The sequence below is a fragment of the Gobio gobio genome (genome assembly GCF_949357685.1).
Source record: "Gobio gobio genome assembly, chromosome: 5".
NCBI classification, from domain to species: Eukaryota; Metazoa; Chordata; class Actinopteri; order Cypriniformes; family Gobionidae; genus Gobio; species Gobio gobio.
In genome coordinates, this window is record NC_137101.1 from 27,319,810 (window position 1) to 27,344,408 (window position 24,599).

A 24,599-nucleotide genomic window follows, 5' to 3' on the forward strand; every position below is an offset into this window, starting at 1 on the left:
TGCCTGGATCTAATAAATAAGAAGCAAATAGACTATAGCAGACTATAATCGTGACATGAAGGTGCGGGAGCGATCACGTTCATTGCACATGAACTGGAGCGCATCTCATAAATAAACCGAAACTCAGCAGGCTACTTGCCTCACAGACATTAGAAATATGTGTATAGAAAGCTTGAAATGTCTTTTAAACAAAACAATTCGAAGCGAAAAGGAATAGGCTAGATAAGCAATGCGCAGTGTTCACGCGAGCAGCTCATGACTGCCATCTCAGAGCGGTCCTGCGCGCTCCATCACTACACGTGCTTTGAGTTTAACACGCAATTTTAGACTAATCCTGACTTTTGCAATTTTGTACACATTTGTTTCATATATATATATATATATATATATATATATATATATATATATATATGATTTATATATATATGATTATTATTATTTCTGATTATGGCATAGCTTTCTGTCCTCCAAATTAGGCTAATAAAGTAATGATTAAAAAAACACAAATGCTTGATCAAGGGCCCGGCCCGAGGATAGTACCGGGAAATATTGGCCCGACCCGGCCTGCGAGTTCAGGCTCGGGCAGAGAATCTAAACTCTAGTACACAAGTCAACAAATTATATAACATTGTACTAATGGTTTTTGGATATTTTAATACAAACATTTTACATATTGTGCCTTTCAATCATGATAGCATTTTAACCACTAAATATATAACGTGTATTTTCTTTATTATTATTTTTCTGGGTTAAAAAAAAGTATATCATTGTTATAATGACCAAAAACTGGTAACTGATTTTAAATACTTATTTTTACAAAGGCAAAAGGCCTTATCAGCAGTTGTGGAGCATGCTACACCTCAAGCAAAACAAAGAAACCATGACACTTCTGTCAGAACCTGAATCACAGACATGTCCTGACAAAAACACTGCAATCTTTTTTTCTTTCTTTTTTCACACTAATAGATTATTAAAAAGATCTAATCTCTTCAATCCAAATGCATTTGTTAGTGTAATATGTCTCAAGTTCTTTTATTCAATCATGGTAAAAAAAAAAATACACCTCCCTCATGAGTATCCTCGACTCTTCGTCAGTCTTTCTTTGGCTTTGTTAATTCTCCCCCTGTCGTCTGGGGTCTTGTCTTCCTGTCAGCGTCTCTTTCAATGGGTGATGTGGCGCAGCCTGGGTGTCATTCCTCTATGTGTCTATGGCAACAGAGACCCCAAACTTCTTTTGTCTGGGCTGTCTCCCTCCTTTGTTGCCCCTGCTAAAAGAAAATGTCTCTGCTTCACATTTACCACACATATCAACAGGACAGGCAGGTTTTCCACAAGACTATGTAGTCCAACATTTTTCCTGTGCCTGTCTTTTTAAAGTGCCCCTATTATTTAAAGGTTCCTAAAACTAAGGTTCCTAAGGCTCTCATGCAATGCACTTTAATTTTTCATAATATATATTGCACATCATCTCATTTCTCAAAGAGTCTGAAAACAGTTTGTTCGAAGATTCAGACTCTCATATCCCCTCCTTTCTGAGAGCCTACTCTGCTCTGATTGGTCAGATAGCAGTCTGTTGTGTTTGGTCTACTCTACTCTGATTGGTCAGAGAGCCCAGTCTATTTTGTTTGGTCTACTCTGCTCTGATTAGTCAGATAGCCCAGTCTGTTGTGACTGGTCTACTCTGCTCTGATTGGTCAGAAACCCCAGTCTGTTGTGATTGGTCTAATGGTCTAAACAAAACTCCCGTTACCATATCTGATTATCTTAAGCTCTTCCTCGGCACATGATACACAGTGATACTAACAGTAATGATGGCGTCATTATTCCGTAACAATTCCAGGAGTCCTCGTCCTTTTGTTTGAGGGCAGGTCAAAGTAGATGTTGTTCAGCAAATGAAGAACATAGGCTGGCATTATGCAAATATGTTACATTGTTAAGTAGTAGGTATGTAACTGGAAGGGAGACAGCTCGTTTCGGCAGCTCAGAATTGATTCTTTCTTTTTGGAGACACTAACTTTATTTGTTGTGCTCTTTGATATTTAAAACTTTGCAGACTGTTTACATTCACAAATAGCTATATTACACACTGTATGAAAAGTACATTTTGAAAAAAAGCATAATAGGGGCATTCAAATAAGTATGAAGAGATTCAGTATAATTTGTGAGATACATAAAAATATTCAAAGAAATATTTGTGGCCTGCGGTTGATTACCACAGAAATTTGATTACCACCATCCCAATCTGCCATTGGTTGGTCAAAAAGGTAGTTCCACCTCCACCTCCAACTCATGCCATTGGTTGATCCAATGTTGCCATGTTGGGATGGTTAAAATGTAACAATAACCATTTGATTTAAGAATTAAATCCAGCAGAAGCTCTAGCACTATTGGCAGATTTTGAAATGATGTAACGAATGGTGTTTTTCAACTCTGATTTGCGTAGTTGAACATGTCTCAATATGTTCATGTTCTAACTACTTGCTTCACTCTACTATCAATCCCATATTTTTCTTTACTCATTTCTTGTAAATTATTATACTTAAAAAATATATTTTTGTTTAAACCCTTCGTAACTCCTGCCACTTTGACTTTCACTGTAACTGCATTGCTGAACAATTGTATTCATTTATTTTTGTTATATGTGTACAATCTGAGAAACAAATCAAAATTAGTTTTTGATATATATATTTTTTGTAAATTCTCTAAAAAATACAAGCTTCACATGTATACCCTCCAAAACTCTCCAGAGCTCTTTGACGTCCATTGTAACTGCATTACTGTAAACGTTTTTCTTCTTTGTTTGTACAAAATGAGATGTCAAGTTGAAATTATTGTTGTGGGTTATATTTTACTCCAATCATGAATTTTTTTTTTTTTTTTTTTTTTTATAAACAATAGAAGCTTCACATTTTTCTGTTTAAACCCTCCAGAAATCTTGCCCCATTGACTTCCATTGTAAAATTCCATTACTGTAAAAGTTGTTTACTGTAATTGTCTGTACAAACTGAGGAACAAGTACATTATTTGTGTAGCATATATTTTATATAATTTTATTTTGAAATACAAGCTTCATACAATACAAACTTTTTTTCTTGTTAGTCTGTACAAACTGAGGGACAAGTACATTTTCATTTATTTATTTATTTGTGGTAAGTAACCACATGTCATTGCAAGTATATCGCAGGTGATGCTCCTCCATAGTTTTAGCTGGAAAAAATCTGGAATATTCCTTAATGCACAAGGAGGAACTGTAAAACACTCCAAAAGTTGATTTCAATATCTTCTGTTTGAGTGGTCTTGTTTACCTGACCTCCTCCTGAATCTTTTCAGACTGGTTCGGGAAAGACGTACACCATGGGCACGGGCTTCGACGTGAACGTCTTGACTGATGAGGTGTTGGGAATTATACCACGGGCGGTCAACCACCTCTTCAGGGGTATCGAGGAGCGCAGACAGGCCGCCACAGAACAAGGGCGACCCGTACCCGAGTTTAAGATCAACGCCCAGTTCTTAGAGGTGAATAAAAACATCTACTGTCAGTTGCTCTTGGGGTCTAGTTTCATCTAAGCTCTAGAAAATACCTTTGGCAATCTTACGACTGACAGACGTGTTATTTCTGGTGTTAACTGAAGTGAAGATGTTGAGTTATCTCTCCATATTAGCACTGGGGTTTAATTTATCCTCTGATAAGTGTAGTGGAGCTGCCATCATGCCGGCATACAAAGGGTGGTGTTGACAGCGCGCCACAAATAACGCCTGTCGTACCATTGGCAGACGTTAGAGATTTTAGCATGCAAGTCTGAGCTTGGCTAATTAATTACCTAACCACTCCTGCATGTTTTCAGCTGTCTAAGGTGCGGTGTTTTGTTTCATAGTTGTACAATGAGGAGGTGCTGGACCTGTTTGATTCCACTCGAGATGCAGAGGCCCGCAAGCAGAAATCCCACATTAAGATCCATGAAGATGCCAATGGAGGAATTTACACAGTGGGAGTCACAACACGAACCGTTAGCTCAGAAGCAGAGGTTGGTTTTATATTAGAGTTTGCTGACATGTCTTGGGCCTTTCTGCACAGTTTGCTCAAATTGATTTTAAAAATGTGTATTTTTATTCAAATTAAGCCTAGAAGTTCTTCTTCTGAGACTAAGTTTAAACAGTATCTCCTCCTAGATACTGTTTAAGCTTCTAAGCTACAAACTCGGGTCAGACTGTGCTATATCTTTTCTAACTGATCCAACCTAGGACTTTAAACTGACGTAAAACTGACGATAAAAACGATGTCAAATCCCATAAACTTTCATTGAAGGGGTCGAAACTTTCATACAATAACTCGAATAGAGTATTTTGCTTCATCCACTTAGTATATATCACTAGCAAAGTCTAACGACTAGCTTAGGACATGCTAGCAACATTCTAATTCATGCTAGGAACGTGCTAAAAATGCTAGCAACATACTAAATTATGCAAGCAGCATGCTTAAACATACTAGCATACATATGCTAGCAACATGTTAGTTTTTTTTAATAAGACATGCTGTTAACTATGCTAGTTCATGCAAGTAACATGTTAAAAATGCTTGCAACATGCTAATTCATGCTAGGAATATATTAAAACATGCTACAAACATGTTGGCAAAATGTAAAATAATGCTAGACACATGTTAAGACATGCAAACAATATGATAAATAATACAGATAAGGCTTTGTTATGCAAACATAAAAGTTTGTCACAATGGACTTTACTTTCTAATTATACTTTTTATGTAAATAAATAAATAAATAAAATCAGTTATCTTTATTTATACGTTAATAAAAAAAAACAATTACAAAAAAAAAATATATATATATTTTTATATATATATATATATATATATATATATATATATATATATATATATATATATATATATATATATATATATATATATATATATATATATATATATATATATATATATATATATATATATATATATATATATATATATATATATATATATATATATATATATATATATATATATATATATATATATATATTAAAGGTTTTTCAGATTGGTTTGTAAAAATAAACTTCTGTAATGTTTATTTGTAATATTTACTTTTATATTTGTTAGTTTTTTGAATACAAAATCATCTGTAAGGTCATTTAAAAAAAGTCATATACATTTATACATTTTATAAAAAATAAAACCTTTTAAAAATAAAATGTAGTTTGATATTTTTAACTACTTTTTAATAAAAAAAAAAAAAGCAATTGTCTTTTGGGAGGGAAAAATCTAAGAAATCTATAGGTTCATAATTTTTTATTTATATTAAATAAAGGTTCTGTTTTAATTACAAAATAAAAGTTATATTATTGCTACAATAGTACAGTAAATTACATTATTATTTCTATAAAAACTAAAAACTAAGCTCTATTTTAAAAAGTTTATCAGGTATTTTAAAGTTTATTGGATGAATGTTATGCTACATTTTCTACATTGTCAATCGCACTCACAAGAGCTGCGGATTACCCAGAATTCTCTTCTCTGACTATTTCAGATGCTGCAGTGTCTCAAATTGGGAGCTCTGTCCCGCACCACAGCCAGCACTCAAATGAATGTCCAGAGCTCACGCTCCCATGCCATCTTCACCATCCACCTGTGCCAAGTTCGCGTCTGTGCCTCAGACAATGTAGGCTGTCAAAACTCCCACAGCTGGAAAATTTTCTCTCAGCTGTTCAACTCTGATCACTCTCAGAGACTATCAGCACACAGCTGTGAAAGAATATTTTCTTGTGCTATTTAGTCATATTCATTTCAATGATGACAACCTTCAGTAGAACCTCATGAAATCAAAATTGGAGTTAAAATAAGTGTGTTAGCTTTATTTTATGGGAATTTCTATGTAGATAGAGTTCTATAATAATATACTCTAACTGCACATCCTTCAATTTATAATTTTATGTCGCTTTCCAGGATACAGAGACGGATAACAGACTGGTGAATGGCTCCACAGAGATGAATGAGTTTGAGACGCTAACGGCTAAGTTTCACTTTGTGGATTTAGCCGGCTCTGAGCGACTGAAGAGAACAGGGGCCACAGGGGACCGGGCCAAAGAGGGCATCTCTATCAACTGTGGACTGGTAAGAACAGAAATTAAAGTGGAAACAATAAAATACTCACAGTTTCTCACAGTATTGCTACAAGACCTAAACATATGTGTGATTTCATAACCTTTTCTGTGTTAAGTCATATCCAGTTTTGCTAAAAAATAATAATAAAGTATAGAATTAACTAATATTAAGTATTGAATTATTACTATTATGAACTATAATTATTTAAGGATCTCTGTTTACAGGATCTCTGGGAACTAAAATGATACAGTATTAGTACAATTAAGAGAGATAGAATCTGGCAATAAAGGCCCATGGGAAGCTTGACATTACACATTACATCCATTCAAATCCACCTGCTACTAGTGTGACTGCCACCTGGTGGTTTTCAGAGAACAAACACGCCATTAAAATAATGATTTATTATTTATTTATTTATTTATTTTGTAAGCCTGCTGTTGTATGAAACCTGGAGTAGGGCTGCATGAATTTAGGAAAAAAATCGAATTGTGCTTTTTCTGATAAAAAATTGTCATTGCGAATTTGCAAATATAAAATTATAATAATTATAAAAACATAACATTTTTATATTTTACTGTAAAATAAAAAATAGTATTTAAGAAATATATTATAATACAAATAATAATAATGTCTTAATTTCTTCATTTTTAAATGTTCAACCATCTTCAAACAGTCATATATCGCGATTTCAGTTTTATTTTGAATTATCGCTTTGCCCTAAACTGAAGGCTGTTATTTCTTTCTGTGGAATACAAATGTATAAGAAATAAGCAGCTCTTGCCGACAGTTTGTCAAGCTTCAAAAACATTCAAAATGACACTACAATGACTATCAGAATGTGTATTTTTGTAACATTTATGGTCCTTTTTGGAGCTTGACAGACTGCCATGTGCCATTGAATAGAAAGAACAATGTAGCAATTGTACTTTTGTGTTCCATAAAAAAAATTATAACAGCATACAGGTTTGGAAAAAAATTATCAAAAGTAAAATTACATGATATTTATTTCCGAATGAACAATTCTTTTGATGTGAGTCATTTATTATATATTTGGCCGGTATCACCTCTGATAACCTCTGAAATTTTGTCTTTGTTTTGTGGTGGTAAAGTTAGCTCTGGGCAATGTAATCAGCGCTCTGGGAGACAGGAGCAAACGCTCCACACATGTGCCTTACCGTGACTCCAAACTCACTCGCCTGCTTCAAGATTCCCTGGGAGGAAACAGGTACATTTCCCCAATTTTTTTAAACATTTTATTAGGTGCTAATCCAGGTATTTCTGCTGGTTTTTTTCAAACGTTGCCTCTCTCTTGTGACCTCCAGTCAGACGACAATGATCGCCTGCATCAGTCCGTCAGACAGAGACTTCATGGAGACCCTGAACACGCTGAAATATGCGAATCGAGCTCGTAACATCAAGAACAAAGTGATGGTGAACCAGGACCGGGCCAGTCAACAGATCAGCGCACTGAGAACAGAGATCGCCCGTCTGCAAATGGAGCTCATGGAGTACAAGACGGTTTGTGCTGCGATGTTTCATTTTATTTATTTATTTCAAGTTTGTGTCAGAATTTAATATTTTATGTGAATATTATTTTCTTTATATAATATAATATGATATATAACTTAGTTTTCCTAATTTAAATTCAAATTATTATTTGTAACAATATTTAAATGCTAATTAAACTTATTATAACACATTTAAAGTAATAATAGTATGTTTAATTTTATATATTTATTTCTGAAACAGGGCAAGCGTATGGTTGGTGAGGATGGACTGGAAAGCATTAATGATATGGTGCATGAGAATTCCATGCTGCAGACAGAAAACAATAACCTGCGTGTGCGAGTGAAGGCAATGCAGGAAACCATCGACGCCCAGAGAGCCAGGCTTACTCAGCTACTGAGCGACCAGGCCAACCAGACCCTCGCCAGAGCAGGTACTCACAAGTCCAGTTTACACCTGGCATTAAGATGCGTTACGAGGGAGACACATTCCCGTTTACTCCTTCGACCACATGAGAGTCTACACTATGAAAGAAATCCGGTCAAATGCGCTTTCGACTACCTCTGGAAGTGGTCGAAAGTGGACAAGCTCAAAATATTTTAGACCCTGTTTACACCTGTGTTTAGCATCATCCACTTGTGATCCAATCGACCGAAACGCATACTAAACGAATACTAGGTGTAAACAGAGCCACAATGACATATAAATAAAATATCACATCTTTTTGATAAACTAGTAATAATAATGCTAATACATAGCAAGAGAAGTAGCTCATTTTATACACATTAAAGGTCCGCTCAACACAGTATGAACTTTATCCAAACCATATTTAGCTGTCTGGTATTTTGATGCAACCCTGTTACATAACTTTTGCCCTATTAACAAATGGAATAATCTTTAAAAATTATGACACTCGAGCTGTAACGATGACACTTATCAATAATGTCTCATTTGTTAACATTAGTTAATGCATTATCTAACATGAACTAACAATGAACAATATGTTTTTAATACATTTATTTACCTTTATTAATGTTAATTCATTAACTTTCGTGTGAGTTCACACTGCATTAACTAATGTTAACAGATACAGTACATCTTTTGATCTTAAAAATGTATTAGTAAATGCTAAGATTAACATTAATAATTAATAATTGCATCAGAAGTATTGTCCATTGTAAGTTTATGTTAAGTAATGTAGTTAACTAATGTTTCAGTTGAAACCTTATTCCAAATTTTTAACGGTGTAACATTATTTAGACTCTTTCATGGTGGGAAGTGCATAATATTGCTATTTCCTTTTTTCACAATACTGACTACATTTGTTATGTTCATTCATTTGACAGTGATATCCAAATTGTTTTAAGAAAAATTATCAAATGTACACTACCAGTCAAAAGTTTGGAATCATTAAGATTTTGTAATGGTTTTGAAAGAAGTCTCTTCTGCTCACCAAGGCTGTTTATTTTATCAAAAATACAGCAAAAACATTATTATTGTGAAATATTTTTACAATTTAAAATAACTTTTTTTTCTATTTGAATATATTTTAAAATGCAATTTATTTATTTGATTCAAAGCCATATTTTTTAAGCATCATTACTCGAGTCTTTAGAGTCAGATGATCCTTCAGAAATCATTCTTATATGCTAAATTGCTGCTCAAGAAACATTATTATTATTATCAATGTTGAAAACAGTTGTGTACAATTTTTTTTCAGGATTATTTAATGAATAGAAAGTTCAAAAGAACAGTATTTATCTGAAATAGATAGCTTTTGTAACATTGCACTACTGTACTACTGTTTTTTTTTTGAGAAAGAACTTTAATACATGAATACATTAAGAAACTTGAATAAATGTATTCAGCAAGGATGCATTAAATTGGTCAAGTGACAGTATAGACATTTATAATGTTGCAAAAGCTTTATATTTCAGATAAATGCTGCTGAGCAGAAGAGACTTCTTTCAAAACCATTAAAAAATCTTAATGATTCCAAACTTTTGACTGGTAGTGTATATTTTTAATATTAAGAAATATGTGTAACAATAACTCTAAATCCGCTGGTAATCCCAAACAGCACCCCTGTTACCCATTCTGCTGTTTTGTTTACATTTAATTATTCTAGTTTGTTTAATGTTTACCACCAGAAAAAGTCAAGTACATATTAATTTGTTTTTAAATGTTATCAGACAAATTTTGGTAACAGGATTGTAAACCAGGTTAGTGTTCAGGGTTGAATACTCAAAAAAATCTTCTAAAGTGGACAACTTCCTTTTCAACACTTTCTTTTACTGACCTTTTGTTGAAAAAGAACAAAAAATATGACTCACCCTTGCACTGGTTTTATGTACCCAAACAAAATATTAACCCAAACTTTTTTGCAGGTGAAGGAAGTGAAGAGATTGGAAACATGATTCACAATTACATCAAAGAGATTGAGGAGCTCAGGTAATGCATGCAAGCACAGGGGCCTACGCCCATATCTCAGAAGTTCTTAAACCACTCTATGTGTGTAATGTTTGTCGGCTGTGTGGTCTTCAGGGCAAAGCTACTGGAAAGTGAAGCTGTGAATGAAAACCTGCGGAAGAACCTGTCCCGCGCCTCCACCCGCTCCTCATTTTACACCGGCCCGACCTCCATTACCCCCGGCCACCTTGCACCTGAAAAAGATGCCGCAGACATCATTGAAATCGCAAAGAAAGACCTGGAGAAACTGAAGAAAAAGGAGAAGAAGAAAAAGAAGAGGTAAGCTACTGACATTGATGCTTAACCATGTCATTGAGAAACATGACACTCGGATTTCCTTTTTCTCCTTGGACAAAGGAGGGTGTGCCAGGGATTGTTCTGGTGTATGCCTCAAATATATGGTGTACAATTTCTATGCTTCCCCACGGGCATACTCTTTGTTGATGAGTTGCTCCTAATAGGAAACATTTGAAAATGGTTGTAAAACAAATGCATTCATGCGTGGCTCTCCATCTTTGTCACAGTTTTATCCCCTGACCTTTTCACTCACATGCATTTGTCAGCTTGGTTAAGTCAGATACCCTGGGCTAAAAACAGAAATCACAGGTTGTTTGAGAGTGTAAAGAAATTTGATTGTTATTTTCAGTGATTCATTGGAGTCGACCTTTTCTCTGATTGGTAGATCTCGCTATATAGAATTGTGGGTAATGTAGTACATCACCCGTAATTCTGCTTGTTTGTTTTAAGCGTTTTATGGCTACAATATTTGTTGAAATCACTTTATCGACTAGTGCTGCAGTGATGGCGTATTTTTGTAGGCCAACCCGGAAGTTCACCCTGGTTTCCTCAACAAAAACCCAATAGGATTTTTCCATTGGCTTTTGGATTATTGCAGAAAATAAGGTCTGTTACCAACAAACGATTCGTACACATTTTTTCATCATTGCAATCTTCAAGTTGAAGCCCAAATACAACTGCAATAAAAAGCTACACATGGGCTTTAAACGAACAACACAATGGCCACATGACTTCAACGTGACCAGCGTTAAGTTTCCGACAACTCTTTCAATCTTTATTTGAAAAACATTTTCCCTGAAAGTTTGAGTTAAAATACCTTGCAAGAGTGTGAGTATAAACACGAGACTGTAAAAGCGGACTAGTGAGTAGATGAATTTAGCAGATGTTCGACGTGATGATGTTTAATGTCCCTTTGTAATCCCATTTAGCCAATTGTTTGCAATTGCCTTTTTCAAGACAAGTAAACGCATTGAAAAATCACAAGGGGGTATTACAAATATTTTCCCATTTAATACAAATATATTTGGAGCTTATGTTAACCAAACACCTTATTTCAGGCATTTACCGTAACTAAAAACCCATTTAAAAACCCATTTAATTCAGGATGATGGAACCAAAAGTGCTAGAATGCTAACTCGTTTCTGGGTTTTGGCCTACAAAAATATCCCATGCCTGTTTGTTTACATCAAATTCTTTTATTTAAAAAAACCCTCAAAGTATATGATTTTTTTTTTAAGTATTCCTGTTCCTCACGTGTTCTTCTTTGCCGTTATCTTTGGAACTGTGGTTCCTCTTTCTCGCACCTCACCCTCACCAAACCCATTCAATCTTGAAGACTTCAGCAGATGGATGAAGGTGCTCATGAAGATCTTGAGAATGTCAGGTTGGAGAATGTCATTAAATGCTGTTGTTCCACTAACCTTAGTCAGCGCACCATGGAAAAGTTGACCCATTTTACTTTCCTTTACTTTTCTCTATAACACGATAAACGTCAATGGTTCGAAGGTTTAGAGTCTGTGAATCTGTTTCAAAACCTAGAGAGCTGTCTACGTAGTCAGCTACCTTAAAGGTGCAGTGTGTAGTATTTATGAGGCTCTATTGACAGAAATGCAATATAATATACATAACTATATTTTCAGTGGTGTATAAATACCTTACATAATGAACCATTATGTTTTTAGTACCTTAGAATGAGCCATTTCTATCTACATACACCGCGGGTTCCCCTTACAGTGAAGTGACAATTTTGCACCGCCATGTTTCTACAGTAGCCCTAAACAGACAAACTGCTCTACAGAGCGCTAACTACTCTCTGCTTTCTCAGACGACATCTTTGTCCTGGGTCGGCCACCGTAGCTTCTCTATGTGCTTCGAAAGGGTGGGTGGTTGCAATTCGCAACCTCACTGCTAGATGCTGCTAAAATTTACACAGTGCACCTTTAAGGGTGAATAAGTGAATGATTTAAAACTTAAGCAGCAACTCCAAAATAGTGCTTCGCGAGTGAATTTGATGTTAGCGCGATGCTAAGCTAACAATGTGTTACTAAAAAACAACAATAGAAGGTACAAAAGTAGAGTAGAACAGTGCATTTGTAATCAAATTGAACGATTCTTCTAAGTTTTATAGTAGACATTTTCTCAGGCTAACGTTAGCATGTTGCTAGGCTAATGTTTTGATGCACTACTAAGCATAAAAATATATAGCACACACAAATAGATGTCTTGTCTGAAAAAAAATTAGAGTGTGGGATCTTAAATTGCCCTATCCATGAAGTATACATGATGCTGCCTTAAATTTGGGTCAAAGAAACGTATCTTAGAAGCATATTTATGCAGCATAGTTATGGTACCTACTATTTTGTGAGCACATCTATGTTGCCTTAAAATGCTGTCTAGGTAGGTAGCTCACTAAGGTTTGGAACAAAGCTTTAGAGTTCTCTTACATTCAGTTGGGTTTTATTCTTGTTGCCCTTCAATATGTTTAATCAACTCATATTCACGTTTGATCAATATGTGATGTCACTTTTGCTTCAGAGTTTAACAGTAGCCTATAATAAAGTGCAACTAATTCACTAACACTGAATGATTTAATCAGTTATTAATAGGTCTTGGAATCTAGTGATTTCAAGACCCCATGCAATCTAAATCAAAGTTTTGGACTCACCTTCCAATAGGATATACATCAACACTGCAAAGTAAATGTGATTGTCAACAATTCCATGAGGTCTTTAGGTAAATGGCAGCACTAAGAGGGTAAATGGGTTTCATGATATTTTTCTGTCATACAGCGTCATAAAGGAGGAGGGGCCAGATAACGAACAGGATAAAGATGCCTCCGAGAGAGCCAATGAAGAGCCAGATATGGTAAGTTAAACTCTTTCTTGTGTATTCAAAAGATATGTTGATTTAAAGAGTTAAATCTTTACTGTCCCTGGGATTCTACAAGGCAAAACATTGCTTTTAATAATGCCAATACTTCTAGGATGGGAGTGATCATGATGAAGGTGAGGAAGCCGAGGGTGAGGAAGAGGAGGATGAGATAGAAGTAGACAGCTCTGATGAGTCTGACTCGGAGCTGGAGGAAAAAGGTAAAAATCCTGCATTTAGTTTGTATTGGTCAGGACTTCTTTTTTTTAAGTTACGGAAGCTTGTTTCCGCCGCATAATACACAATGTAAAAGATCATTGAGATTCTGAATTTTTTCTCGCAATTGTGAATATGTACCTCATAATACTGACTTTTTTTCTCACAAATCTCACTTCTTTTCTCTCATAGTTCTGACTTTATTTCTCACAATTCTGACTTTTTTTTCTCTCACAATTCTGACTTTTGTTCTCACAACTACAAGTTTACATCTTGCAATCCTGACTTTTTTCTTTTTTCAATTGCAAGTTTAAATCTCACAATTTTTCACTTCTTTTCTCAGAATTGTAACTTTTTTTTCTCAGAATTGTGACTTTTTTTCTCAGAATTGTGACTTTTTTTCTCAGAATTGTGAGATAAAGTCCAATTCTGCGGAAAGAAAGACTGACTTTATTTCTCAGAGAAAAAAAGTCAGAATTGCAAGATAAAAAGTTGCAATTAACTTCTTGTTTTTGTTTTTTGGTGGCGGAAACAAGCTTCCATAATAAGTCTTGCAGAAAAGTGCATTTGATTGAAAATATTTAGTTAAGCACTCATAATGTAAGAATAAAATAATATAATTGACATTATATATATTAAAAAAACTAAAAGCTCTTAAACTAATCATTATAAACATTATTTTTTAAATTGGATTTTAATTATTTCATCAACTTAATTAATTAACCATCTTTTGTTCTTGTTGAATAAAAAATAACCTCCATTCTGTGCATTGTGTGTGTTAACAGAGGACTTCCAGGCGGATCTAGCCAACATCACGTGTGAGATCGCCATCAAACAGCGGCTGATTGATGAACTAGAGAACAGTCAGAGACGTCTTCACACGCTCAAACAACAGTATGAGCAGAAACTCATGATGCTGCAGAGCAAAATCAGAGACACACAGCTGGAGAGAGACCGCGTACTGCATAACATGGGTACAACACACACTCATACACACATACGCAGTATAACTAAGTCATTTATATTAATATGCAAGTAATGAGCACTTCAAAAACATGACTACCTGTCAAAAGTTTGGAATCAATTAGGATTTTTTTATGTTTTGAAATAGACCTCTTATGCTCACCAAGGCTGCATTTATTTGATAAAAAATACAGTTATATTATGTAATATTATTACTATTTAAAATAACTTCCTTATTAATTCTCCTGCTTAATATTTAGTGGAAACCATGCTACATTTATTTCAGGATTCTTTGACTAATAGTAAGTTCAAAAGAACAGTATTTATTTTAAACCATTTACAACATTATAAATGTATTTACTTTCATTTTGACCAATTGAATGCATCCTTGCTTAATGAAAGTATTTTTTAATCTTACCCCAAGCTTTTGAGTAGTACTGTATCACAGTTTACACAAATGTTAAGAAGACTGAAAAAACTTTTCAACATTGGCAACTATAAGAAATTATTGAGCACCAAATCAGCATATCTGGATGTTTTCTAAAGGATCATGTGACACTGAAGACTGATTAATAGTTGCTTTATCATCACAGAATAGATTTTAAAATATATGAAAAAAAATATCTATTTTAAATTCTAATACAATAGTTCACAGTATTACTGGTTTACTGCATTTTTCATCAAATAAAAATCATAATTGTTTCCAACTTTTGACTCGTATGTTGTAAATGAAATCATGCACCTCGAACCTTAGTCTTTCAGTACATCTCTACTGCCCTCTTCTGGTTTGTTTTGAAAACCGCTTTAATGAAAATGCACAAATAATAATAGTAAAAAAAATGTATAGACGATTTTCACACTGCACACTTAAAGCAAACTGTAAGCACAGCGTAAGTGGCACTGTAGCGTAATTGTAGAAGGGTGACTTTGCTACCTAAAAGTCGAAAGTTGAGATCACGTTTCTGTGCAGGCTCAGTGGAGACATGTACGGAGGAGAAAGCAAAGAAGATTAAATCAGAATACGAGAAGAAGCTAAACTCTATGAACAAGGAGCTGCAGAAACTGCAGTCGGCACAGAAGGAGCACGCACGTCTGCTGAAGAACCAGTCACAGTACGAGAAACAGCTAAGGAAACTACAGCAGGAAGTGACAGAGATGAAGAAAACCAAGGTATGTTTGTGTATTTCTTTTACTATTGCTCATACTAAAGGGCAGTTCAAGCTGATCCGGACAAGAATCACTGCAGTGTCTAATCGCTTTCACCTGTTGAGCTCAGGTTGGTCTGATGAAACAGATGAAGGAACAGCAGGAGAGGAACCGAGTCACAGAGACCCGCCGCAACCGAGAGATCGCCACGCTTAAGAAGGACCAGCGCAAACAGGAGGTGACACACTGTACCCTGAACAGCCCCAGATAATTATGGGATATCCTCAGACACAGTCCCTTCTCATTCTCTCTTTCTTGTCTCTTTTAGCACCAACTAAGGCAGCTTGAGGCTCAGAAGAGACAGCAGGAGCTTGTTCTACGCAGGAGGACAGAGGAGGTGAACGAGGATTATTTGGGAATTACTCTTTTTGTAACAAAAGCACTGGTTTGATGGCTGTAACTGTTTGAAAGGCTTAAGGCTGTGTGTCCACCAAGGCTTTTTTCCCCGAGGCTAGCGTATTTTTCCAATCGTTTTCAATACTTTTAAAACACCAGCAGCGTGAGGAGATGCTGAGCGTCTGTTTCACGCTGAGCGCTCAGCGGTTTTTACCGGTCGCAGAGAGTTGAAGAATGTTTAACTTTGGGTAAAACGCAGCGCTTATCACTGTCACTTTTTACCCAGCCGTCCAATCACAGTGAAGGAGGGGCGGAACAAATCCCACACCAACCAACTGTCACATTCTGCTTGATAACAAACAACAACAACAAGCACATCTCTTCATCCAAAACCAGAAATAGTATAAAGCCAAGTACGTTACATTGTGACGGCATTTTTATATTCAGAAACAATCTATTTGCGAAATTGGATACTAGTAACAGTTCCGCTGATATTTTCGTTGTCATGAGAAATCCAATTCCCCCAGGAATTGGGTCTCCTTTAGGACCCAGGCGGTAATGCCTGATCAAAAGTACACACACACATCATTAATTTGAAACATGTAATTAGGAACTATGTGGGAGGCAAAAATAAATATTAATAATATGAACAATATATCACAGTAAATGAGAGTATAAATAATAAAATTACTATATAATAAAGAAATAGTATATATACCATGACATACCTAATATAATGTAAAATCTTTCATTAGATTACCTGTTATTATTAATAGTAATAATAATACAAAAAATTACACAAATAATAATACAAACATATTACACAGTTGTTCAACTGAACAAAATGCTGCGCTGTTGAAGAGCTCTCAATTGCCCACAGCAAGGCACTTTCAGGTGGCTAAAAATGCTTTGATGGACACATGGCATTAGAGATTTAACTTCTCAGAGAGAGTTTTAGCATAGTCTTATGGGTTTGGAATGACATGAGCATGAGTAAATGATCACAGCATTTTAATTTTAGGGTGTACTAACCCTTTAATCATTCACAGTATAACACCTAGATAACACCATTCCCCTGCTACTTTGAATCAGATATCTGCCCTGAGGCGCCAAGTGCGACCAGCATCAGGCAAGGTTAACCGCAAGATCAGTTTACCGGAGCCTTTGCAGGAGTCTTCATCCCGTACAGCTCCCGTCCGACCACAAACCACCGGGGCCATGACTTATAACGGGACGAGGTAACTTGTGAGGTTTCATTTCAGATGGGTTGGCTCATGAGTATTTGAGTGACTGATGTGGTTATAATATTTGTATTCAAGAAAGTACCAGATGAGAACACAAGGAGTGTACTTTACCAGAACAGCACGGGCCAAATGGCAGTCACTAGAGCGTCACATTAGTGACATCATCATGCAGAGGATGACCATCTCCAACATGGAGACGGAGATGATCCGCCTACTTAAGGTGACTGAGAATGACTGAAAAAATACTTTTTTCATACCTACTTATAAACTGTTTAAGGATAAGAATTATGACAAATTTTTATTTTAAGCTAATTCGAGATTGAGTTAAGTGACAAATCATTTGCTTAATTCTGCGTGTACAGCAACGTGAGGAGTTGACCAAACGAAGAGAGAAGGTGACGAAAAAGAGGGACAAAATCGCCAGCGAGGACACTGATGCCGACAGGACCGTCGCCTCTCTTAATGAAGAGATGGAGTCGCTAACCGCCAACATCGACTACATTAACGACAGCATCGCCGACTGCCAGGCCAACATCATGCAGATGGAAGAGGCCAAGGTACTTGTGAGAAACAGGAAATTATGTGAGACAGTATCATACCCTAATAATACACACTGTAAAATAATAATAATCTAGCATCAGACCCTGTTTTTGATGAGATTTTTTTTTTTTTTTTGTGGGTCAGGAATGTTTGATTCATTGGCTCAAAAACATGTTCTATCCGTTCTTCCCTTTAGGAGGAGGGAGATACAGTAGACGTCTCTGTTGTGATCAGCTCGTGCACACTATCTGAGGCCCGTGTCCTGCTCGACCACTTCCTGTCAATGGCCATCAATAAGGTACTGGAGCTCAGTAGATTTTCATTTTTTTCAATTAGAGCTAATTTAGAGGTAATTTTGAGTGTATTTAAACAGAATATATTGTACATAATATAATATAATATAATATAATATAATATAATATAATATAATATAATATAATATAATATAATATAATATAATATAATATAGTATAATATAATATAAAAAATAATAATAAAAGTGAAAAAATTTTATGTACACTTTGTATCCAAGGCTGTATATTATATTACATTATATTATATTTATAATGTAATATAATATACAGCCTTGGATACAAAGTGTACATTTTATTTTTTCACTTTTATTATTTTTATTTTTATTTTATTTAAATAAGTACTGTGACAATTCAGTTTGCAATATAACAACATAACATAACATAACATAACATAACATAACATAACATAACATAACATAACATAACATAACATAACATAACATAATATAATATAAAAGACTCCTTTGGCCTTGGATGCACCTGGATAGTGTAAACATGGTTTATGTTTTACTTTTGCTTTTTTTTACAAGTTAGTTGACCACATGTTTATTATGTAATGATTGTCGGACATTGGTATCAGCCAAAATATCTATATGGGTGTATCCTTAATTCAGAGGTAGCATGATTATCATTTAACAATAATCTCTGATTTTAAATTTGAGATAACATGTAATGTTTTACATCCATACTAGTATGACCCATTTCTGAGTGCAACTGAACATTTAATAATGTAGGCAGGGACTTTTTCCCATCTGGATTTCATTGAATCAGCTATAAAGTGCTATAATATTTCAGCTTTATATTACTTTCTCACCCAGAAACATGTCACTGTATAACATTGTTCTTAGGGCTTTCAAGCTGCACAGAAGGAGTCTCAGATCAAAGTGATGGAGGGCCGTTTGAAACAGACTGAGATAAACAGCGCCACGCAGAACCAACTGCTCTTCCACATGCTCAAGGAGAAAGCTGAGCTCAACCCTGAGCTGGACGCTCTGCTCGGGAACGCACTCCAAGGTCTGACACTCATAGACACACGTTCACGTTCAGCTGCTTGGTTTTTCTTCTCTAGACTCGTTCCTTTTAAGTTTGATTTTTTATTTGCTTTTGTCTTTTGTTGCCTGAATTCAAACAGAACTAGGTAACGTGCCATCGGGTAAGTAGAGGCATCTAGAGCTGTCTACCAGTGCATGTGTCTCCCTCAGACTAACAGACAGTAACAGTAGCCTAGAGCTGCATGGGTCTTGCCTAAACCCCCTGTGGACTTTACTCTTTAAAGAACATGCCTTTCAGCTGAAGTAAGAAGTCCTTAAGATCTCTCAAGAGCTTCTAATAAAGACCCATGGTGAATGTAAATGTAGACTTCCAGCTGCTATTAGTTTGTGATAGTGTTAGATTCAGCCCTAAACCCATTATTATACTGTATAATAATAATAATGGTAACACTGTACAGTAAGGTTTCATTAGTTAACTACATTAGTTAACATGAACTAATAATGAAATGCACTTCTACAGCATTTATTAATCTTTGATTAATGTTAATTTCAACATGTACCAATACATTATTTAAATCAAATTTTGTATTTGTTAACATTAGTTAATGCTCTGTGAACTAACATGACAAAAAAATGAACAGCTGCATTTTTATTAACTAACATGAACAAAGATTAACAAATGTATTGCTCATGGTTAGTTCATGTTAGTTAATACTTTGACTGATGTTAACAAATTAAACCTTATTGTAAATATTACAAATATATGAATAATAATTGCTAATATAATATAATTAATATAATACTTCAAGGATTTTAACACAATTTTAAGTTTCCTAGTTTCACTGGCACTCCTTGTGCTAATGATATTGCTATTAAAATCTCATAACATATATTTAAAATATTTAAACTTCAGCCAAGTCAGTGATTCATTTGTGTCAAAATTATAGATTACTTTATCAGTGTAAAAACGTGTTTAATAATATTTAAACGGTGCATATGATGTTTAGTGGTGCATATAAATTCAAAGTATTAAATACTGTCATTCTTCTATGTGTTTACATTTACATTTATGCATTTAGCAGACGCTTTTATGCCTGAAATACATAGTCCGTGTGCATTTCTCAGTGTAGCACAGGCTAGAGTAAGGAGGGAAAGAGGAGGAGAAAGAGGAAAGCAAAGTTTTTTTTTTTTTTAAGAGGTTAAGTGCTCATGGAAGAGATGAGTTTTAGTTGACTTTTGAATGTTGTCAACGAATCAGCGTTTCGGATGGCGGGGTTTATTTAGAAGAAGAAAAAAGACAGGTGGAAAACATGCCCAGATTATTTAATTGTTAGTATTATTACTTCTTGCTTTAAGCATTTTTCGTCAAATTTTAAATCTTCTTAGTAAAAAATGGATGATGGCTCTATATGACAAACATGGAAAAAATGCAGTCAAACTACATAGTCCATACATTATTAGTTTCCGATTTCAAGTCTGCCAGAGTGAACATACATCCTTCAAAAATGTGTTTGCATCCCTAATGCTGTAGACTGAACACACCTCCTATCTTCTAGTTCTGTTGAATTCAGGGTTGTGATAACAACACTATGATGCATGTCGCTTGAATGATAATGTTCACTGACATCATACTGACAAGCTAAAATGAGAGAGCACCAGTGTTTCTGATGTTGAAGTGTGTGTGTGTGTGTGTGTGTGTGTGTGTGTGTGTGTGTGTGTGTGTGTGTGTGTGTGTGTGTGTGTGTGTGTGTGTGTGTGTGTGTGTGTGTGTGTGTGTGTGTGTGTGTGTGTGTGTGTGTGTGTGTGTGTGTGTGTGTGTGTGTGTGTGTGTGTGTGTGTGTGTGTGTGTGTGTGTGTGTGTGTGTGTTGCTCAGAGAACGGTGATGAAAGCAGCAGTGATGAATCAGCACAGAGTCCAGCCACAGAGAAAAGGTAAAGCACTGCAGTCAGGCCAATAAAGTTCTATAAATTGAATTGAGTTGTTGATGTCCTTTCATCTATAAAACACAGTCAATTGATTCTGTTATTGATCTGACGGAGTCATTTGGTGAAGGGTCATTTACCTTTGAAATTGCTTAAATCAGCAAACAGTTATTCGGCCCCTGTGTGCATTTCAATCATTTTCAGTGTCTTTCAGGAACTTGTCATTTCATTATAAACATTTAACATTTTAGTCTGATATGTTTCTCTGTCTCTTGCAGTTGTTTGGCTTCAGATCTCATGAAACTTTGCGGAGACACCAAAGCCAGAAATAAGGTAAAACAGACTAAAGTAAGTCTTTGGAAACATTACTATTTTTAATGTTTTGGAAAGAGCTCTAATGCTCATCAAGTCCTCATTTATTTGATCACAAATACATAAAGAAAACTGTAATATTGTGAAATATTATTGCAATTTAATTGTTTTCTATTTTAATATATTTTAAAATATAATTTATTTATTTGATGCAAAGCTGAATTTTCATCCACCATTTCTCCAGTCTTCAATGTCACATGATCTTTCTAATATGATGATTTATTGTCAATGTTTTATTTTATTTTATATAACCTATGATTGTTTTTCCAGGATTCTTTGATGAATAAAAGTTATTTAAAATATAAATATTTTGTAACAATATACACTACCGTTCAAAAGTTTGGGGTCAGTATTTATTTATTTATTTATTTTTGGAAGAAATTAATAGTTTTATTAAGCAATTATGTGTTAAATTGATGAAAATTGATAATGAATATTTATATTATTAGAAAAGATTTCTATTTTGAATAAATGCTGTTCTTTTTAACTTTTTATTCATCAATGAATCCTGAAAAAAGTATCAGCAAATCAGCATATAAGAATGATTTCTGAAAGATCATGTGACATTGAAGACTAGAGTAATGATGCTGAAAATTCAGCTTTGCATCACAGAAATAAATTATATTTTAAAGTACATTAAATTAGAAAATCAATATTTTAAATGGCAATAATATTTCACAATATTACTGTTTTTTTCTGTATTTTTGATCAAATAAATGCACATAAGAGGTTTCTTACACAAACATTAAAAGTAGTAATGCTGTATACGGTACTGTATATATACTAAATATACACACAAACACTAAAACACATTCATTTTTTTAAGTTAACCTGTTTGGTTTTATATTATTTACATCCTACTACATTGTTCACACAATTAGGCTTCAGCTATTTGATAATTATGAAATCATAAAAAACAATATCATTATCTTCATTGAGGGAAAAAAAAATCACAAGACTTCTTCCTTCTTCTAATTTAACATATACTTTAACTAAAGTCCAAATGCTTTGTTTTAATATATGATGAATTTAGGCTCGCAGAAGAACTACCACCCAAATGGAGCTGTTGTACGCCAACACTGGTGACCCTGATGCCCCTCCAGAGGATTTCTCTGCTGCTCTACTTCCTGTAGTGGAGAATCCTGAGGGAAATAAAGAACCGGCCCCTGTTCCCCTCTTAGGGGACAGAGACTCAATGGCCTTCTCCTCTAGCTTAGCATCCAAGACAAATACTGTGTAAGTGATTGGTGAAAAGATGTATGTTTTGTTTAAAAGAAAAAAAAAAAAGAATGTATTATGTAAGTTTTTTCATTTTCCATTACATAAAGTGTATGGGATTAAGGACATGAATTTTACAATGGCTTTGAACAAGGCTTGGCAAATTTGTTTTTGATAGTCAAAACTAAGTTATAAAACACATTTTATTGGGAACATATTCATATGATCACTACAGCTAAATAAATCGTTGCAAATGCCTTCACCTTAAAGGGATAGTTCACCCAAAAATGAAAATTATCTCATGATTTACTCATCCTCAAGCCATCCTAGATGTATATATTTAACACATTTTAAAGTAAAATTTATGAAAAAAACGTAAATAACGCCGGACGTAGCGCAAGCGTTTTGAACTGTGAGAGGCGTTACACTTTCTTTGTAAGTTGAATACAGAAGGCGGTCTGCTGGAAGCTAGATATTTTACTATATAATGTTTTAAATGTGTATATTTTTCTTACACAAACCCATCGATTTACCTCAGAAGGCCTTTATTAAGGCCTATATACTTTTATAATGGATGGATGCACTTTTTTGGGCTTCACATTTTGGGCTGCCATTCACTACCATTATAAAGCTTGGATTAGCCAGGACATTTTTTTATGTAACTGATTGTATTCGTCTGAAAGAAGAATGTCATATACACCTAGGATGGATTGAGGGTGAGTAAATTAAGGGATAATTTTTGGGTGAACTATCTCTTTAACATTTCCTCTGGCATCTCTCCTGCACCTCAACCTCTGATGTTCTACGAGGTTCATCGATCTCAGACTCTATTGCTTTATTCTACACTCCTCATAAACATGCTGACACTTTCTAATAAACATTATAGTCCCGTCTGATGTGATGTTTTTAAGTCGCACTGGCTTTTGTTTACTGTGTAGCTTCAGTGCCAGATCTCCCACGGCTACAGAAAAGAAGCTTCTGGACCGCTCGCCTCTTACCCGCAGAAGAGCTCAGGACAGGAGCCAGAACCCTGCAGACAAGACCAGAACCCTGGACAAACCGTAAGAAAACAGCTAGCTTTACATACATTGTTTACAGATGTCCTCAATCTCTTGTATTGCTCAAGTGAATGTCCATACTGTCTTTCAGTGAACAAGAACAACATTTACTAAGGAAAGCATCAATAGTATACTAATACCAATAATTAGCATTAGCTGTCCCACATAGCAGGACCCTGGCAACCATTCAAACAACCTCGAAACCACACATAGCAACATGCTAAAAAACACTTTAGCAACCACCCAGAACAATCACATAGCAACTTCTTTATAAAGCACTTAGCATTACAAAACCATTTTAGCTTTATCTCCACAAGTTTTGACCATATTTTTCAGTTCTGAGACTGACGTAATAAAACACAAAGGTAGCTGTTGTTTGTTGTTGTTTTTTAAAAGAGTCCATCTTTCTCCATTTCGAAACATGTTTTATATGTCATAAATACTACAACATATAAATACTACTGCTGTAGAAATTAGTCATAAGTAGGTATCTTAAAAGGCAGTGTAATGTTGCAACCAGTAAATATTATTTAAAGGGTTCGTTCACCAAAAAAAAAAAATTTATCCCATAATTTACTCAAGCCATCCTAGGTGTATATGACTTTCTTCTTTCATCCAAACACAATCAGAGTCATATTAAATCATATCCTGGCTCTTCCAAGCTTTATAATGGGAGTGAGTAGAACTTGAGTTTTTTAAGCCCAAAAAAGTGCATCCATCCATCATAAAAGTAATCTATACGGCTCCAGGGGGTTAATAAAAACCTTCTGAGGCGAAGCGTTTTTGTATGGATATTTTTCTTACAGAAACACATCACTTCACTTCAAAAGGCCTTTATTAACACCCTGGAGTCATATGGATTACTTTTATGATGGATGGATGGATGGATGGATGTGCTTTTTTTAGGTTTCAAAAAACAAATGGTACTATTCACTCTCATTTTAAAGCTTGGGAGAGCC

At 34.8% G+C, this 24,599-nt stretch overlaps 1 protein-coding gene across 4 annotated transcripts in view; it reads left to right on the forward strand.

The window, feature by feature from the left end:
* LOC307126808 (kinesin-like protein KIF21A) overlaps nt 1–24,599 on the forward strand; it is a 56,136-nt gene that overhangs the window by 24,121 nt on the left and 7,416 nt on the right. Inside the window, exons 3-28 of one of the 4 annotated variants that reach the window (XM_079817521.1) lie at nt 3,331–3,516; nt 3,876–4,025; nt 5,544–5,675; nt 5,960–6,127; nt 7,228–7,343; nt 7,441–7,636; nt 7,868–8,057; nt 10,012–10,075; nt 10,169–10,372; nt 11,727–11,774; nt 13,180–13,255; nt 13,374–13,479; nt 14,260–14,448; nt 15,408–15,607; nt 15,714–15,821; nt 15,912–15,980; nt 17,072–17,217; nt 17,299–17,443; nt 17,586–17,780; nt 17,960–18,061; nt 18,926–19,091; nt 19,210–19,230; nt 20,944–21,001; nt 21,271–21,325; nt 22,398–22,600; nt 23,521–23,643. In XM_079817521.1, coding sequence (XP_079673647.1) covers nt 3,331–3,516; nt 3,876–4,025; nt 5,544–5,675; nt 5,960–6,127; nt 7,228–7,343; nt 7,441–7,636; nt 7,868–8,057; nt 10,012–10,075; nt 10,169–10,372; nt 11,727–11,774; nt 13,180–13,255; nt 13,374–13,479; nt 14,260–14,448; nt 15,408–15,607; nt 15,714–15,821; nt 15,912–15,980; nt 17,072–17,217; nt 17,299–17,443; nt 17,586–17,780; nt 17,960–18,061; nt 18,926–19,091; nt 19,210–19,230; nt 20,944–21,001; nt 21,271–21,325; nt 22,398–22,600; nt 23,521–23,643 — 3,416 coding nt within the window. The remainder of the gene's footprint in view (nt 1–3,330; nt 3,517–3,875; nt 4,026–5,543; nt 5,676–5,959; nt 6,128–7,227; nt 7,344–7,440; nt 7,637–7,867; nt 8,058–10,011; nt 10,076–10,168; nt 10,373–11,726; nt 11,775–13,179; nt 13,256–13,373; nt 13,480–14,259; nt 14,449–15,407; nt 15,608–15,713; nt 15,822–15,911; nt 15,981–17,071; nt 17,218–17,298; nt 17,444–17,585; nt 17,781–17,959; nt 18,062–18,925; nt 19,092–19,209; nt 19,231–20,943; nt 21,002–21,270; nt 21,326–22,397; nt 22,601–23,520; nt 23,644–24,599) is intronic. The other 3 variants (XM_079817522.1, XM_079817523.1, XM_079817524.1) reach the window with 3 other exon arrangements.